Raw genomic sequence first — 19,034 nt, forward strand, 5'->3', positions numbered from 1 at the left:
GCGAAAGTCTTTGCTCCCCCCTGCCTGCCTTCCCGGGAGAGCGGAGAAAGGCAGCGCGTTTCTCCGCTGTCCCGGACGGCTTTTGAAGGCAGGCGGGGGGGGGGCAAAGACTTTCGCCCCCGCCCGCCTTCAGAAGAGGTCCAGGACCTCTTCTGAAGGCGGGCGGGGGGCAAAAGTCTTTGTCCCCCCTGCCTGCCTTCCCAGGGGCTTTTACATCGCCCCGGACAGCAGAGAAGTCCTCCGCTGTCCCGGGCGATTTTAAAATGCCGCCCACCAGCATTTTAAGATCGCCCCGGACAGCGGAGAAGTCCTCCGCTGTCCCGGGGTTTTTTAAAATGCTGGGGGTGGAAAGAAAAGCCCTTGTCCCCCCCCAGCCTTCAGAAGAGGTCGGGGGACAGACTGTCCCCGGACCTGGTCTGAAGGCGGTTTCCATAGGAACGCATTAATTGATTTTCAATGCATTCCTATGGGAAACCGTGCATCGCAAGACGAAAAACTCGCAAGAAGAAAAAACTTGCGGAACGAATTAATTTCGTCTTGCGAGGCACCACTGTACCATCAATGACTTAAGGTTTATGAAAAGAAAGGTGCTCTGGTTGGTTGACCAGTTCAAAGTTCTACATAGTTTTAGTAACAGCCTAATACCAATGAAAGGTATTTTGCTTTTAGGGGGCACAAATTTTTTTTAAGTGAGTCTAGGTTGTTATTCAGGTAGTGAATACTGCCTGATGAACTATGTTGAAAGGTCAAAAGTAAAGACATGTCAGGGAAGAAGGGAAGAATGATAAATTGTTGGCAGCACTCTGATCTGCATTTGGAACATGGCCAGTAGGCTAAATATTATATTTAAAGAGGTCAACTTTTATTCCTATGTCTTCTGATGAATGCCTTTGAATTTTCAGTATAAGATTATTTGTCAGAATACATTGATTCTACCTGTATTTGCTACCTGGCTTCTTCTTAACAGCTGGCGTCATTCTGCAGTCACAGAAAAGGTTGAAACAACAGGCCCATTCCAACACTCAGGCTGATGTGATGGTCATGTGCAGGGTAGAGTGAGTCCAGGCATTGGGAGAGGTGAATCATGGTCACTGTAACGCAATATCACACAGGCACAAAATTGATCTGACTAATATCTGTGATCTTAACATCACTGTTTGTAGGTATGCTTCTGTTTTCAAATGCCTGGGTCCACATGAGTTCATTTGTGTGGTGGCAGCCAAGCAGACCCATGAGCTGAGGTTATTAAACATCAACTGTTTTCTAACAATAAATATATTTGCTTATTTTGAGGCCTACCTTGATGACTCAAGCTTGAAGCTCGTAACTATTCTTTGGGTGGTCACCGAGCACCAGATGAATTTGGCTGCTGTGTTTGAAGTAATCAACCTTGTAGTTCTTTAAGCAAATGCTGTTCAGCAAATGGAGAGCTATCGTATTTTAGCTCTACCCCCTACTGGACCAGACGTGTCCAGCCAAATAAAAAGGAAGGATTTACTGCTATTGGTCAGTCACAGGTGCTTTTACAGACTGTTACAAGTTTTTTTGTGATTCATAACTCACCGTTGAACACTCTTCTTCTGTCTTCCCTCTAACTGAGTCTAGCTAAGGCCTTGGAATATTTGACTAATTTACTCTTAACAAGCTTCATTAAGCATATCAGCGCCTCTTGCCGCACGCTGTAAGGTTGCATCTAGAAACCAGCTACCTCCCGCAGTCAGAGTCCTTTTGCAGGCTACACAGCCAGCAAGGCAAGCATCAGCTGTGCCCATCACCAAGCTGACTGCTGCTAGTCTAATTGTACTACAGGGATCAATGAGTGAGACAGATTGGGAATCACACAAAACCAACAATGGCTGGGAAGATGCTTATCTGAAACCTTGGAGAGCTGCTGCCAATCACTGTAGACCAGAGTAGGCAACTTGGCTCCCTCTTGGTGTTCTGGACTGTCGTTCTCATCATTCCTGGCCATTGGCCATGCTGACAGGTACCGATGAGAGTTGTAGTCTGGAGCATGGGGGAGGGGGCAACCAGAATGCTTTCCTCTGGTATTGGCTGTCGGTATTCATCCTGATGGAACGCAGGTGGCGCTGTGGGTTAAACCACAGAGCCTAGGGCTTGTGGGTCGGATGTTCGAATCCCTGCAATGGGGTGAGCTCCCGTTGCTCGGTCCCAGCTCCTGCCAACCTAGTAGTTCGAAAGCACGCCCCAAAGTGCAAGTAGATAAATAGGTATCACTCTGGCGGGAAGGTAAACGGCCTTTCCGTGCGCTGCTCTGGTTCGCCAGAAGCGGCTTAGTCATGCTGGCCACATGACCCGGAAGCTGTACGCCGGCTCCCTCGGCCAATAAAGTGAGATGAGCGCCGCAACCCCAGAGTCAGTCAGGACTGGACCTAATGGTCAGGGGTCCCTTTACCTTTACCTTTATTCATCCTGATGGATTTCCTATAGTCTTTTACAAAGACTAGTAGTAGTGAAGACAAGTTGTATACAGGGAAATATGGAAGACAGTGTATGGTTATGATTGCCACCCCATCTCTGAAATGCATGGATTAAATTCTTCGTTATTCTCTCCCCCCCCCCCTAAAAAGAAAGGTCTCTGGAATTTTTGACAATAGCGAAACAGCATTCCAGTAATTTAAAATGTTGGTATTTCACACCATTTCACTTATTAACAAATGTGATTGATGCTCAAAGTGGGCTTGTAGTGATGAGTGGAGATCGAATGTCAACACATACCGTTGTGCTTTTCTTTTGAGATTTGCTGACAAGCCTCATACTAGATAGGAAAGGAGCAATTAAGAGCTGCCTGCCAAGTTTGTTTTTGCTTGGCTTTTTTTTTTTTTGTCTTTCAATTATATTTTGGATAATGATAGACGAGCTGCAACTTGATGATAAGGGTGAGTCTTAAAAGGCACAGTGGTCCCTTTAGCGTTTCACATAATTTCTAGTAGGAAATAAGATTGCATTAATTGCTATTACACTGTAATTATAGAATTATGGGAGTCTGGCATTTCATTTGTCATCCATTTCTTTAAACGGCGGTGATGATACTTATCTCTGTAGTTAATCTAGGTGCACAACAGCACTGCCAACAATGATAATTATTTGCAAAGTTGCTTTTTTTGCTTGAGTTATCTGGAGCTACTTGCTTACCAACCTGGTAGTAGTAATAGTGCTAATCTAGAAGTGTTTTCCATTGTCTGGATTTTGTGGGTTGATCTATGCGGGCTGATCCATGTGGACAACCTTTCTTCACAGCCACGCAGCATACAGAGAATATCAGCTGTTTTAAGGAACAAGCAATGCAACAGATGTCCCCAAAAGAAAAAGGCATCTGACCACATCTGTGGGGAAAACAGCCTGATTGCCAAAGCAAGCAATTGGCAATATTGAAAGAATGGCTAGCCAAAACTCAAATAGGCCGTCATTTCTTCCAGATATTTCCCAGGTGGGCTGGGGGGGGGGGAACGGAACTGGAATTCCACCTGTTATGTTTCCCTCCTACCTAGAGCAGAGTGACTTGCAGTGTGTTGGTCAGCCAAGAGAAACAGGGTCCTCTGCTTTTCAAATTTGCCAGGTAGGATTTCATGCAGCCTTTCATCTGCATCTGCTAATTGGCTAATGTGGCGTTTGCCCACTCATTATGGAGATGTCGTACTGGGGGGGGGGAGAGAGAAAGGGTTAATAGACTGACCAATAAGAAAGCCCAGGGGCGGAGCCTAACTGTGTTTAAGGCACAACACGGGTTTTGGCAGTTATTTCGGTTGGTTTCTTGTGGGTGGGAGGCATAGGAGTCAGAGACAGAGGGGAGACAGAGAGAGTGAATCGGATTACAAGTGTTTCAAAGTATTTAGAACTTGTTTGCGTTCACAATAAACTGGAATCTTTGTTAATGCGCTACAACCTGACTGGGTCTGAATATATTACCGGAGAAACCTGGTTAGTGGCAGTGGAAGAGATAAGCCGTGGTGCAGGGTCAATAGTCCTGGAATGACCAGAGGCTCTGTGCGAACGCTACAGCTGCCACTTTGGAAACAACGTGTTCAGTGGAAGGTTGCTTTGTGATCTGGAAATGTCACCCGTATTCTGACAGGCTTCCAACCTTAACCTTCAACCTGTACCTGTACCTTGCTTTGGGATTTTGTTTGTGGTTTTGACTGGTTCTTTCCATATGGAGAACAATAGGTGCACTAACTGCACTATGTTTGGTCCATTAGTTTCCTCTGCCGATTTTGCGCTCTTCATTGCGAGGTACTGGAACTGGTGGAAGTTATAGTTTAGCAACATCCATAGCGCTCCATGTTAGCTACTCCTGATCTATACAGTGGTACCTCTGGTTGCAAACGGGATCTGTTCCAGAGGCCTGTTCACAACCTGAGAAGAACACAACCCACGTGTGCAGGTCGCAATTCACCACTTCTGCACATGCGCATGACATCATTTTGCGCATTTGCTCATGCGCAAGCGGTGAAACCCGGAAGTAATCCTTTCCGGTACTTCTGGGGCGCCGCAGGACGCAACCTGAAAATGCTCAACCTGAAGCAAACGTAACATGAGATATGACTGTATTTCCTTTTTTGGGGGATGAGGCATAAAATTAGCAGGCATGGCTGATTCTTTAAAAAGTTCCCTCATATGAACTATTTTTGGTGGGGGTTTTCTAATGAAACACAGCTTTTCATTTATGTATTTAATATGCATTTATTTAATAGATTTTTATCCCACCTTTTAGAATACCAATCTTACTTTTGCCTTTATTCTCCCGTTAAGGCCTTGTGTGTTTTTCTTTGTGTAATTGCAGCTGGCGCAGAGAACAAAATCGGCTGGGCGTTTGGCCTGGGGTTGGAGAGGCTGGCCATGATCCTGTATGGGATCCCTGACATCCGACTTTTCTGGAGCAAAGACGAGCGTTTCCTGAAACAGTTCCACGTGCCTCACATTAACCAAAGAATACAATTCCAGGTAAGATTGAAACGTTGGAACGATGTTTAAGGAAAGTGAGAGTTTGCAGAGAGCAATGCCTGGAAGTTCTGCTTCCCTTTGTTTACAGCAGCGTTGTGATGCTCTCATCCATTTCAATGGCAGCCTATTTATGGCATTTCTAGCCCACTCCCCTGCCCCCCGCAAGGAGCTCAAGGTGGCATACATAGTTCCCCTTCTCCCCATTTAGTCCTCACAACAACCCTGTGAGGTTAGGCTAAGAGGAGAGACAGTGACTGGCCCAAGGTCACCCAGCGAGCTTCCTGGCTGAGTGGGGATTTGAACCCTGGTCTCCCAGGTCCTAGTCCAACACTCTAACCACCACACTACACCATAGCTGTCAACTTTTCCCTTTTCCAATTCGGAATAAGGGAATTTCCCTTAAAAAAGGGGAAATGTTGACAGCTATGCACCACACTGGCTCTCTATGTAGGCATCTACATGAAGGAAGAGGCAAGTTGCTCATTCTTAATGCAAAGGCAGCTTATATCCTATTTCTTGAAGCAAACTTCATTTGCTGAATATTTTTAAGGTTAACTTTTGAATCAGTAGCATTTGTAAGCAGTATGTATGTGCAAATTCATCTCAGCTTTCTGTAGGTGGTGGTGCTTTTTAAAAAAACAAACAAAACACACACACACACACACACACACACACACACACGCGTGTCTTTAATTTTATTGATTTCACCTTTTCACAGAGGTTTCACCGCCACATGCTGTGTGCACTGATTTCCAAAAATGGTTAGGCTACCAAGACGTCTCATGCTTGTTGATTTGCACAAGACATGTGGGAAAGAGCTTGCGATTCCAAAAGGAATCTGCCCGTCTCGTTCTGCTTAAACAGCTTTGAGAAGAATTTGCAAGTGGGAGGCCTGGGAGAAAAGCTGGAAGAGTAAACAAATCTGGACATATACAAGTATCACAGATTTATGCGATGATGCTCCAGCACTCGGTTTTTGTGGAAAGTCTTGGGAGTTCCACAGCATGGTGCAATATGTTTCCTAATCGCAACGTTGGGAGTTGCTTGGCTGACATGGCTGGAGCCAGCACACAGCAAAGGTGGGCAACTGCCCAAAGCTCATGGATATGTGCAGAACTCACTGAGCCAAGCCCCAGATCCAGTGTGGATTAATAATGGCAGAATGTCACAGGCTTGGGGGTGGGGTGCCTTGCCTTGACCAGGGCTAACAACCAACTGCAGTCTTTGGCTCCAAAGGCTGGAGCACATCTGAAACTAGGCTCACAATACATCATCGCCGCATGCTAAGAGCTGGGAAGGAAGAGAAGGGTGAACCACCAAAGAGGTGCAAAATCGTCTGAGAGTGGCCCTGAAGCTAATCCCCAGGTGGCAAGAGCATGTTATCTGCACTCATGAGGTCCAAAGGGGTAGGAGGGAACATAGCAATGATTCAACACAACGCTATTTCAGATGGAAAGGAACTGCAGTAATATAATAATCCCTTCGAGGTTCAAAACTAGTGCAATATTGAAGGGGGACCGGGTGGCAAGACAGCATCCGAATGAGTAGATAGCATCCTTTCCTCCCATCTGAGACACCACTTCTGCAGCCTTGCCACCACCATCACTGCCCCTGATCAGAGATAGTCGACATTTCTGTTCAGCCCAGGTGTGCTGTAATGCAGGGATGAGGAACCTCTGGCCCCACAGACCATTCTTGGCCCACCATGAGGTTGAACATGGCTTGTGAGGCCACTTTCCCCAAACCACACCAACCTGCCCATTGGCTGACGTTACTGGGGAATGTCAGCTTGAGCAGGGCAGGGATTCCTCCTGCTGCATGCTGTTTTGCTAGCACATTCTCAGCGGGGAGCTCACTGGCGAAGTAGACCTCTGCAGCAAGCAGGATGAAACCCTCTGCTTCATCAGCTGCACAGCAGAGTGTCCAGCCCTCCTCGGTTCTGCTTTGCTAGTTTGTTCCCTATGAGAAACGTTGGCAAAGAAGACCTTTCACCCTACCCATGTGGACCCACTATGATGGGTGGATCACCCACCTGTCAATCACTAGACACCATCATGACATCAGATGATTTATAAGTGAGTGGGGCTGGCCATCTGTCAAAGTTGGCCCATGAGGTTGTGGGAAGACGAAGATCCACCGATGCTAGAAAATGTTGCAATTCCACTCAAAAGCATTTCTCTCTCTAATACATACGCAGGATCAAGGAATCATTCGTGAAGTTCCTTGCTTTGGGTGGGCTGTGGGCTGCATGCTTTCACTATGATGTTGTCATGTCCCAACGCAGGAGAATTAGAGGTGCCACGATAAATTTAAAGATTGGGATGTCGCTGTATCCATGTTGTACAATGCAATGATACATGAGGCCACTGAGAAATCAAAACCTTGTTTGGGTATATTCGGAACCCCCAAAATACGCCAAATTGGTGGGGGTGAGGAATTGCTTCCTCATCTGTACTGTTCGTTTCAGGACAAACAACTATGTGTGTACAAACTAGCCATTTCAGCTCATTCAACATCAATATGAAGTTGGGGTAGACCTGATGATGCTTTTACTAGCTCTTTCCCTCTGTGTAATTTACGTTTGCGATCTGAGTTTATGATTAGCATTTTTCCACAATAAAAAAAAAGTAAGTAGCTTCCATGGGTTCCGCATTCTTTGAAATTTTTCATCTTTATAGGGTAATGATGCCTAAATAGTTATTCATTCATTATGTTTACTTTTTAATAGCACATCTATTAAAAGCAGCCATGCAGCCATTAGTAAGCAAATTGAACTTGGATGCCTAAAATAATGAGGTTCAGCCTGTGATTTGATTTATTGGCTCATTAGCTTGATTGTAATTGAGGATATGTGTGAAGTGCGTATATCTGAGTTTGCATATACTTGTGAGAGTATCTAGGCTTGTACCAAAGAATCCCGAGCCTTATACGTTGGAAGTAAGATATATTATTGTAGAACTGAGTTATTTGGCTGCAGTTTCTGTCCGTAGGATTCAACTCAGTGAAAATGTATTCCGCACGTGTGCCACTTGGTTCTATAAAGTCGTGAGAACACTTCAGGCAACCTAAAGTACACTTAAGCACACATTCTAAACTGGGGGTAAAAAGCAGTCAGCACCAGTCATATTTATACGGTGGCATCCAATTGACCTCTACCGTGGGTTTCTGTGAGTGAACTTAGTTTTGTAAATACACCTCGCAAACTGTCTGATTGTCACTCAGGACCAAATCCATGAAGTTAAATGCACATTCTTTCTTCACGGGACTGTTGTCTTGTGGAGAAGGTGGTTGGGGGAAACTTTGAAAACTGCTTTGGCATGGAATGATGATTTGTGGTATGGACATGCATCGAATCATTCAAAAGATTGGTTTTCTATTCCAAGATCACTGAAAAGTCAAGTTGTAGACAGTATAGAATGGCCTTGTGGTCGAACACTCCTTGATATAGCTGCTGTAAGCAATTTTTATTTTATTGGCTGGTATTAAAGCATTAAATGATAAACCACTTTTGGTTCTCCTTATGTGTAACAGAGTACAAACAAGTCGCTGACTCTGCCCTTTTACCCCCAGTTTGATGCTTATTGCAACAGATTATGTACAGTAAGATATGGTTGTTCAAGATTGTTGTTTCAATAGGTTTTATGGCTATAAAGAATCATTTTTTAAAAATTTAATTCAGCCTCTTTTATCCCTCAAATCATTTCATTTAATTTGATAATGATTTGGGAACAAGCAACTCTGAGCCCACTGAATAGAGTGGAATTAAATCCACCAAGTAAATATGAGAAAATGATACATATGAATTTGCTAGCTGCAAAACTTCCTCCTAGATTCCCGTGGAGTCCTGCTCTCACAGATGCAACTCCAAACAAGCTTCCTGGATAACAAACTGTGACATGTCATTACTACAGAGTACATGGCCAAGGAACCATTTGAAAGAGGCATTTCATGAGTAGCTAACACTGGCTGTACTTGCATGTCATGGTAAATCACAGTTAGTGGTTTACTGTGAATGTTTAGACAGCTTTCTCTTCACTCCTCACATGAATAGGAACTATGAACCATGGTCCTTGGCTTAGCAGTATATCCAAACTGAAGGCTGTGGTTTGTTTCACACTCCTAACAAAACATGATTTGAAGCCAAGGTTTGTTCTTGGCTTACCAAATATGGTTTCTTTGACTGAAACAAATTATAGTCCTTGGTTTGGACATAGTGCTAAGCCAGATATTGTAGTTTGTTGCTGATACTTAGGGGCAGGGGAGTGAAGCAAGAGCATTCTCTCAAGTCTTAGTAAACCATGGTTTATCATGACCTGGGCATGTCAGATGTCAAAATCACTCCTTTGTCAGTATTACACTATTGTCAGATATTACAGCAGGGTTTCTAATTGTTTGTTTTGAAGCAATAATTCATTATTAGCACAAAATAGTTATTTTTAAATGCCCTTCAGAAGCATTTTTAAAAGATTCAGGAGCAATTTAAAATGCCGTTTAGCAAGCGTTTGAAAATAAAAGACAGCGCTGAAATTGAAAGGCTTAGCAAACAATCAAAATCACAATGCAGCAGTCCAGCAAACATCCAGATCGTGACTCAGAGTCCAGTTCTGTTCAGAGTTAGGTGTTGACTCCAGGAAAATCGCATAACACAAAGATTTCAGTCCTGATTTTGATGAAATTGCATTTATACTGGTTTGCTCGTAAGAATTCCATTCACTATTCTTTCTGGGAAAATAAAACCCCTAGATGTGCTTTAATAGAGAGCATATCATGTAATATTAGCAGACGTCCCAACTGTTCCTAAGAAATACACGACTTAATAATGATTGACCAGATGCTATCAGGAATGAAAAGCCTTCCTTTAAAAATGCAGCCATAATCTAAATGAATCCTACGTTTGCAAGAGGGAACTGAAGCATTGCAATAAGCATCGTGCGAGCGCAAACAGGGCCATTTGCTGCCCTGCAACCTCAGCTGCTCTCCATTGCACAAGTTGTCATCCTCCATGGCCAGTCGACTCTATGCACAGAGGGTAGAAATGAAGCATAGTAAGGGAAGGAAAAGGGACACGGGTGGCGCTGTGGGTTAAACCACAGAGCCTAGGGCTTGCCGATCAAAAGGTCGGCGGTTCAAATCCCCGCTACGGGCTGAGCTCCCATTGCTCGGTCCCTGCTCCTGCCAACCTAGCAGTTCGAAAGCATGTCAAAGTACAAGTAGATAAATAGGTACCACTCCGGCGGGAAGGTAAACCGTGTTTCCGTGAGCTCTGGTTTCAATCACAGTGTCCTGTTGTGCCAGAAGCGGTTTAGTCTTGCTGGCCACATGACCTGGAAAGCTGTCTGTGGACAAACACCGGCTCCCTCGGCCTGAAAGTGAGATGAGCGCTGCAACCCCATAGTCACCTTTGACTGGACTTAACCGCCCAGGGGTCCTTTTCCTTTTGGGACACAGGTGGCGCTGTGGGTTAAACCACAGAACCTAGGACTTGCTGATTAAAAGGTCAGCAGTTCGAATCCCTGCGATGGAGTGAGCTCCTGTTGCTCGGTCCCTGCTCCTGCCAACCTAGCAGTTCGAAAGCATGTCAAAGTGCAAGTAGATAAATAGGTACTGCTCCGGCGGGAAGGTAAACGGCGTTTTCGTGCGCTGCTCTGGTTCACCAGAAGCAGTTTAGTCCTGCTGGCCACATGACCCAGAAGCTGTATGCTGGCTCCCTCGGCCAATAAAGCGAGATGAGCGCCGCAACCCCAGAGTCGGTCACAACTGGACCTAATGGTCAGGGGTACCTTTAAGGGAAGGAAGCGAGACACTGGACTGGCAGCACACCTTAGCCAAGAATAAAGGCGGCACCTAAGTTTCCTGGGTACCATTAAGCATCAGATGCAGATAAACATCGTAGAAGCAGTTCCTCCTTCTTAGTAGAGGTCCAGTGCCCTATGATGGGTCAGGGCCAACTGCAGCCAGTTGCAGCAGCCCCATCAGGGCCTCCCCTTCTGATTATAGGGGAGTTACTTCATTCTCAGGTCTTGGTTGAGTCAATATTAAGCCTAGGTGTCAGTCACCCAAAAGTTCTAAAGAAATTGCACCAGATTGCATCATCCCTTCTATCCTAGATAAACTTCATTAGGTTGTGTCCCTTGGAATAGCTAGCGTTACGAGATAAAAGGAAAATATCCATTTCTGATGATTTCTCTGCATCCGTATCTTTGCACAACCCCACCCCCACCCCAATATCTTGGGTGGAAGCTGCCATCACAGATTCCCAAGTATGTTTATAACTGAAGCAGGAAGGTTTATGCTTTAACTTTTAAGGTACACTGTGCTGTCCTGCTCTGGCCAGGCACATATTTAAAGGTGTCTTGCTGAACATAAATCTACTTTATGTAACTCTGATTGTACCAAGTTTCATTTCACAGTTAACTTGTTTCTCTCCATTGTGTTTTATAAGACCATTGTGGTTGCTGCTCATAGCAGAACAGATGGTAGAGTACAGGAAAAGCCCAAATGTTGTAAGTAGCTAAAAACCCATCTTGTATTTCTACATTTTAAAGAAAAGGGCTCTTCATTTTTTTGCCCAGATGTACCAGCCAATGGACACATGTTGAAAGCTGTTTGTATCTTATGTGACCAAGACCTTCATTTATTTCGGAGAAACCCCAATATACTCTCACATAAATCATTTATTACCATCTGTTATTAATTATTAGCTTTCCTCCTGCTTATAATGAAATCCCCCCCATTGCCCCCATTTCCCATATGCTATTTCCTGCCTTCTTTTAGTCAATGCTAAGTCCAGCTACATTAAAGGCTAGAAATAAGTGATTCCCCCCACAATTTCACTGCCATAATTTTTATATTTTTTGGGTGTTAGCTTCTGCAATAAGGCAGGATATAAACCTTGAATATTAAAAAAAAAGTCATGATCACATCTCTAAGGTATTTTTTATTCCTTTTCCTTTTGAGAATGTGTGCTAGGGTTTTCCATATTTTAGTGGAGAAATAACCCAGGTCTGAAATTCCAGGAAGAAAGAGTGCATATGATTAGGAAATGCAGAAAGCTTGTTATCAGAACAGCAGGAGACAAAAGAAAAATCAAGTGTATCAAAGTTCAGGTCCAATTCACATAGAGACAATATATTAGTGCTGTGTCAATGTTCTCTAAATTTGATATGTGCTTTGAAAGGAGCACAATTGATGCAGGCTGACAGATACTGAAAAATACTCAACATGCCAAATGTTCACACGGCTGTGCTGCCCCTTTCGTTCCCTTGGCTGTTGCTTCATCGTGGTGTTGTTTTCCTTCTACTCTCCCTGCCCATTACCCCATTTGCCCTCACTGCCCTTCAATTTGTTTGGATATTTTTTTTTTACCCAAAAAGCAGAGTCTGTACATTCTAATAGAATGTCGATCCATTTGGTTTCAAGTGATAATCTTACCTCTGGATTCAAAATAAATATACACGCATTCAATTCCAGTGGCATAATTCTGTGGCATGGGTAATACTTAAATTCTTTATTCTCAAAGACAAAACCAAATCCAACTGCGGTTAAGTCCTAATGCTTCCTTAAGTAGTACCTAAAGAAAGCAGGCCCGTTTCAAAAAGTAAATGTTCCACAGTGCAGAATGCACTCTAAATTTTTATCCACTCAAGAGTTTTGCCTCTGAGACTTCTTTCAGCAAACAGCTCATAAATGAATACATATAAAAAATCCTTGACTACATAAAGCGTAGTCTTTATTATTATTCCGAAAGGTAACGTATAATGGTTGCATTGAATGCTTAAGTAATCCATAGAGCAATTTCTGTTGCTGAGATATATTTGCATATATAAAGGCCTTTCTAGATTAGCATCTCCATAAAAGCTCCCAACATTCTGTCACGCTTCACAGTGACCAAGAAAAATGGCATCTAGGATTGTGCAGATAACATTAATACTTAAGGACTGGTGTCAATGGGTCAGGTACCAGGTACTCCAGTTGTGTCTTCAGATACGCCACTGTGGTTTCTCCCACTTAAGTGAATCACTTTTAACAGCTTTGGACAACATTTGCAAGGAGGGGAGGGCAAAACCTCCCTCCCTGTTCCAAACACAACCCGCACTCACTTATAAGGAATGGGGAGAGGAGAAATGTATTTCTGGGTACACAGCACACATAAATACACTACCCTCCCTCACAAAAAGAAGAAGAAAAATTCCCTCAGTATGCGAGATCATCCTCTGCGTATATTGCTTTTAACATCAGGCAGTTTTCTAGTTGCATTTTTCCTTTTCCTTTTTAAAAGTCAGTCTTAAGTACATGTTTTCTCATAAGTGAGCTCCATTAAGTTCAGTGTCCTCCCGTCCTGATCCTGGTAAATGTAAATAAATCCTGATAATGGATTTATTGAAGGAATATTTTGAGTACTTTACCCACCACAGTAGTAGGCTAAGGTGATGCACTAGGTAGTTTTGTTTTGCTTCTAGATCACAAGCCAGAACTGACTTAAGCCGTGTCCAACCAGGATTCTTTTGTTGGTTCCCTTCCTTAGCTGACTGGTTAAAATCTGCCACCAGATGTACCGGTACTTGGAATTCTGAAGGGAAGTGTGCAAATAGCAGTTAAAACTCCCATTCAACTTTGCTATTGGATGCAAAAAAAGACCAAAATGACATAACTCCAAATGTGATACACTTTTAATTCATTTGTTTGTTAAGCTTTGGAAATACAAGCAGTTATTATTTGAGGGTGTGTGAAGTCCAGTGTAATGAAGCCTAGGTCTATGGTCAGTACGAATTTACAGCCTTACGCATATTGTAGATGCTTGCTTTTTTATTAAATGATGCTGGTGCAGTTTCCAAATGCAACCCCTGACCCTCAGCCATTCTGTGAGGCCTGCCAAGCCCTGGGGAGCTCTGCTCATCTGTCCATACTGCCTAGCTCATGGGTAGGCAAACTAAGGCCCGGGGGCCGGATCCAGCGCAATCACCTTCTCAATCCGGCCCGCAGACGGTCCGGGAATCAGTGTGTTTTTACATGAGTAGAGTGTGTCCTTTTATTTAAAATGCACCTCTGGGTTATTTGTGAGGCCTGCCTGGTGTTTTTACATGAGTGGAACGTGTGCTTTTATTTAAAATGCATCTCTGGGTTATTTGCAGGGCATAGGAGTTCGTTCATTCCCCCCCCCCCAAAAAAAATATAGTTCACCCCCACACAAGGTCTGAGGGACAGTGGATCAACCCCCTGAAAAAGTTTGCTGACCCCTGGACTAGCTGATCTATCATGAGCTGGGTGGCATGGGGACAGCAATGGACTGCAGATGGGAAGAGCAAGTGGGAGAGGCTTCAACAACCCCACTCTGTGCTCCCAGTTCAACCAAGTTCACTGTCTCCATGCTGTCATACAACTAACGTGGTTGACTTCTACCAGGTTGCATCACCTTGCTGTAAGATCATATGAGGCCACCGTGTGGCAAAGGGCACACATATTCTAGGAAACCAAAGGGATGTGGATATTATGGGAATCCCAATTAGCAAGTCACAGCCATCACTTGTGAGCTTAGACCAGTTGCTGAACAGAGCATTTGAAACCTTTCGGAATGACCTCTTAGGGAGCATAATTTGATGATGCCAAATACTGGCTTAAAGAAGGCTGGGCGTATCTTACCCACCAACCCCGAAGGCTAATTTTCACTATAGCTATAGCAATGTCCAGTGCAGTGAAGAAGCATCTGGTGATGGTGGAAGTGAAATCTCCTAACCACATTTAGAAGTTGCCTTGGTGACTTCTCAAACTATTATTGCAGCTCCGTCACTGGTCCAGAGAAGATTTTACAGGTGCCCTGTGCATTCCTGGGTTCATTTTGTTTATTTCCTCCATAATTTTTGCATATTAAGATGTATGCAGGATCACGAGTCACGTTTTCCTAGACTGCGAGGCCTTAGCAAGCAGGAGAGGAAATCTGTTTAGCTATATATGACTAGTGGGACTTTTCTGCTCAAATTGAATGATGACAGAGATTTGCCTTTGTTTTACACTGTGCTGTAAATTTTAAACAGCAATATTTGTGCTGGCAATTGCTCAGGAGGTGTGTATTTTGCATCTGGCATGAATTTTGATGTCCTAATAGTTTCCTCCTAGGAAGCTATTTAATTAGAAAAAGGTAGAAATTGGTGTAATAAAAGCACAAAGGAGTGCCTTAACCCTAGGAGAACGCTGGGGACACGAGTTGAATTAACAGATCAGTCTTAGCTGCTGGGACGCGGGTGGCGCTGTGGGTAAAACCTCAGTGCCTAGGACTTGCCGATCGCATGGTCGGCGGTTCGAATCCCCACAGCGGGGTGAGCTCCCGTCGTTCGGTCCCAGCTCCTGCCCACCTAGCAGTTCGAAAGCACCCTTAAGTGCAAGTAGATAAATAGGTACCGCTTTATAGCAGGAAGGTAAACGGCGTTCCGTGTGCTGCTCTGGTGCCGGTTCGCCAGAGCAGCTTCATCACGCTGGCCACGCGACCCGGAAGTGTCTGCGGACAGCGCTGGCTCCCAGCTTCTTGATTGAGATGAGCGCACAACCCTAGAGTCTGTCAAGACTGGCTCGTACGGGCAGGGGTACCTTTACCTTTACTTAGCTGCTATGTTATATGCAGAAGTGGCTTTCCTGGGTTTGGTACGTTGTAGGAAGATTGCTCCAACTGCAAAAGAGAGAACAAACGTGTCACCTTTGCACACACTTTGTGTCACAGTGGTACAGTGGTACCACGGGTTACATATGCTTCAGGTTACATACGCTTCAGGTTACAGACTCCGCTAACCCAGAAATAGTGCTTCACGTTAGGAACTTTGCTTCAGGATAAGAACAGAAATTGTGCTCTGGTGGAGCGGCGGCAGCAGGAGGCCCCATTAGCTAAAGTGGTGCTTCAGGTTAAGAACAGTTTGAGGTTAAGAACGGACCTCCAGAACGAATTAAGTACTTAACCCAAGGTACCACTGTAATGGTAAAGGACCACTGGATGGTTAGGTCCAGTCAAAGGCGACTATGGGGTTGCGGCGCTCATCTCACTTTCTGGCCGACGGAACCGGCGTTTGTCCACAGACAGCTTTCCGGGTCATGTGGCCAGCATGACTAAACCACTTCTGGTGCAACAGGACACCGTGACGGAAACCAGAGCGCACGGAAATGCCGTTTACCTTCTTGCCACAGCTGTGCCTATTTATCTACTTGCACTGGCATGCTTTTGAACTGCTAGGTTGGCCAGGGCTGGGACAGAGCAATGGGAGCTCACCCCGTCGTGGAGATTCGAACCGCCGACCTTCTGATTGGCAAGCCCAAGTGGCTCAGTGGTTTAGACCACAGCGCCACCCCCGTCTCTATTCAGGGCTATACCCAGGCATGGTAACGGGGGTGGTGTGTGGGATTAGAAGAGATTGGGATTTACAGCAAGCAAGGTTCTGATGCCGGTTCTAGGATAAATTCCAGATGACAGTGTTAAAAAGCAAGCAGTGTATTTGAAGAGCATTTGTTGTGATTATTTATTTATTTATTATTTATTTATTTATTATTTATACATACACTACAGCAGTGTCATCAGCTCAGGTCAAACAGCCACTCTTCTCTCTCTCTCTCTCTTGAGCATAAAGGATTTGAGACTTTTATATACCCATCTAAGTGTTCATTCCAGCAACAGCAGACCACTTCATAAACATCTTCCTTTTTCTCTCATGGGTGGGGAAGCAGTTAATTGCACACTCCCACGCTGCTGCTACAAATTCAACTTCCCCAACAGAATTTCCCTTACCCGCTCCGCCTTCTCCTGCAAAAATCCTAACACACCAAGAGACTGGATAGCAACACTGAAATAATCCTTGAAGCAACAGGTCCAGTTGGCCATTCTTGGTTGGCTTTTTAGGTTCTTTCTCCCACCCTGTCCTTGCCCACCACTTCCTGTTTGGAATTATATTTTATTAGCTTTTAAAGCTTTGCTTTGCTTTAATTGTATTAAGCTCGTTTTTCCCCCGTCCAATTAATTTTTATTGGTTTTCCATTTTTTTAAACAAATCAACAGCAAATGAATTCAAATTTAACACAGTTTTTAAAACTGACTTTCCAAGATGCTTCTTTTCCCTGCTGCTTACAGTAAATTAATTGTATTAAGTTTTTAACGTGTTGTGATCCGCCTTTAGGGCCACATAGGAATGAGGGAGGGAGCAAAAGTGGGGTTAAAAATGATTTTATAAATAACTCATCGAGGAAATTAAAACTGTGTGTGTACGCACATGGTTCATAAATCTCATATATGTAAACGTGAAATACATACCTTGGGGCGTACAGTTGTGTACAGTAGAATAAATATTTTTATTTTTATTTTTGCTATAAAAATACTGCCTCGATCATGCCAGTGCTTTATTGCATTGATAATATAAATCAACCAGTTCACATGAGCTTTGTGGCCATACATTATCTGTAGAAACTCTTTAACATGCAACAGTGGCATTGGTGTTAACGGGAGAAGCATCTTTCATGGACACTGGCATTTCATCAAGAACACCAGTGTGATGGCTTTATCGAGAGTTGAGTTTCGAAATTGCTATACAGGCGATGAATTTGCTTGACAAGTTTATTCATGTAACAAGTTGGATAATCATTTGTGATTCACAATTGGGATCGCTGTGGGGCTGTTAATTTAAAACTCTCGCAGTATTCCTTATCAGATATTCATTAAAGTGTTTGCGTCATGTGCAGCCAGATCTGTATTAATCACTGTGCCGTAAATTTGCCCTTCTTACAGGTTTATTGCTTTATCAGGTATTCACTTAGGATTTCACTATTCTGTCATAAAGCATTTTCCAGGCGTAAAATACAATTTTCTTATTGAGATAATATATTGTATTAATCAGGACAGCACATCAGCTGCTGTGGGCGGAAAAACAACAACAAAGTAAGGAAATCTGTATACGCTTGATGCGGCTGAGGATAATTTGGCAGTGCATTTTAAGGGCAAAAATGCAGGTTGCACCAGCAGCCATGTCTTAATGTAATTTCTCATTTGGGCGGAAACATTTGCAGAAAATGTTTGCCAGTTTTGCCAGGGTAGTGATTGCTTCTAAATGGAAATCTCAAATCTTGCCCTCAAAAGAGGAGTAGATTTGCAAATCAAATGAATATTTAGAACTGGCAAAGCTAACCTCAATCATAAGATATCAGTCAAATAAAAATTTTAAAAAGGAATGGAAATGTTTCGAAGATTATATGTTAAATTATTGTTCTAAGAAAGATATGCTAATATGCCTAGAGTAAAAATGTAAAGTATATCTATGAATTGGAAAAGAGAAGAGATAAAAGAAATTTAAAGGATGATACATTTGGAGAATGCAGAGATAAAGGTGGAAATAGAGATTCAAAGAAGTCGAATTGTAGCGGAGGGAAGCTGTGGGTGGTGGGGGAGAGTATTATATGATGTAATATTAGTTTTCAATGTTTTTGGATTGTTTTCAATCTTTTTTATTTCTTTTTTGTTGTTTTGTTTTTTCTGCATTATTTAAACAAAAAATAAATAAACATGCAAAGCCTATGGGAACAAAAAAGAAACAAAAAGAAAAAAAATGTTTGCCAGTTTTAGCCTTCATGTATCTGCTGGATTTTCCCTGCCTTGCTGGAGAATAAAACAGTTTAAAAAACCAGAACAACAGGGTCTTGCATGGAAAAAATGGAGGGGTGGGGAAGATTCAGCACTCAACAGATTCTCTGTGTAAAATGAATTATGAGGGGAACGTGGTGACTAAGAATTCTGTGTTTCAGAGCTATTACACTGAAGTCCTGCTTAACTTCTGTGTTCCAAACCAAACACCACAGGCCAAACGTGATGAAATGTACAAGGTATAGGACTAGATCTGTGGTTTAAGAATGCATGGAGAATAGCACTTGCAGAGAAAATAACCCATGATGTAGCAGTATCGAAAGGAGGAAAGAAACAGATGCTTTCTATGCCAGTTGATGCCCATTTGTTACATATGTTAATGCGTCCAAAATGGAGAATACTTTGTTGGCTGCATCAGTGTGGACCTTGACTTCCTAATTGCTTTCCCTTTGTCAAAGCTATGCTC

The 19,034-nt window shown here is 43.4% G+C and overlaps 1 protein-coding gene across 2 annotated transcripts in view; it reads left to right on the plus strand.

Moving 5' to 3' along the window:
- The window catches only part of FARS2 (phenylalanyl-tRNA synthetase 2, mitochondrial), a 211,833-nt gene that overhangs the window by 122,659 nt on the left and 70,140 nt on the right, over window positions 1-19,034 (plus strand). For both annotated transcript variants that reach the window (XM_081206493.1, XM_081206494.1), the window contains exon 7: window positions 4,805-4,965. In XM_081206493.1, the coding sequence (XP_081062619.1) occupies window positions 4,805-4,965 (161 nt within the window). The remainder of the gene's footprint in view (window positions 1-4,804; window positions 4,966-19,034) is intronic.

The sequence above is a fragment of the Podarcis bocagei genome (genome assembly GCF_964188305.1).
Source record: "Podarcis bocagei genome assembly, chromosome: 8".
Lineage (NCBI taxonomy): Eukaryota > Metazoa > Chordata > Lepidosauria > Squamata > Lacertidae > Podarcis > Podarcis bocagei.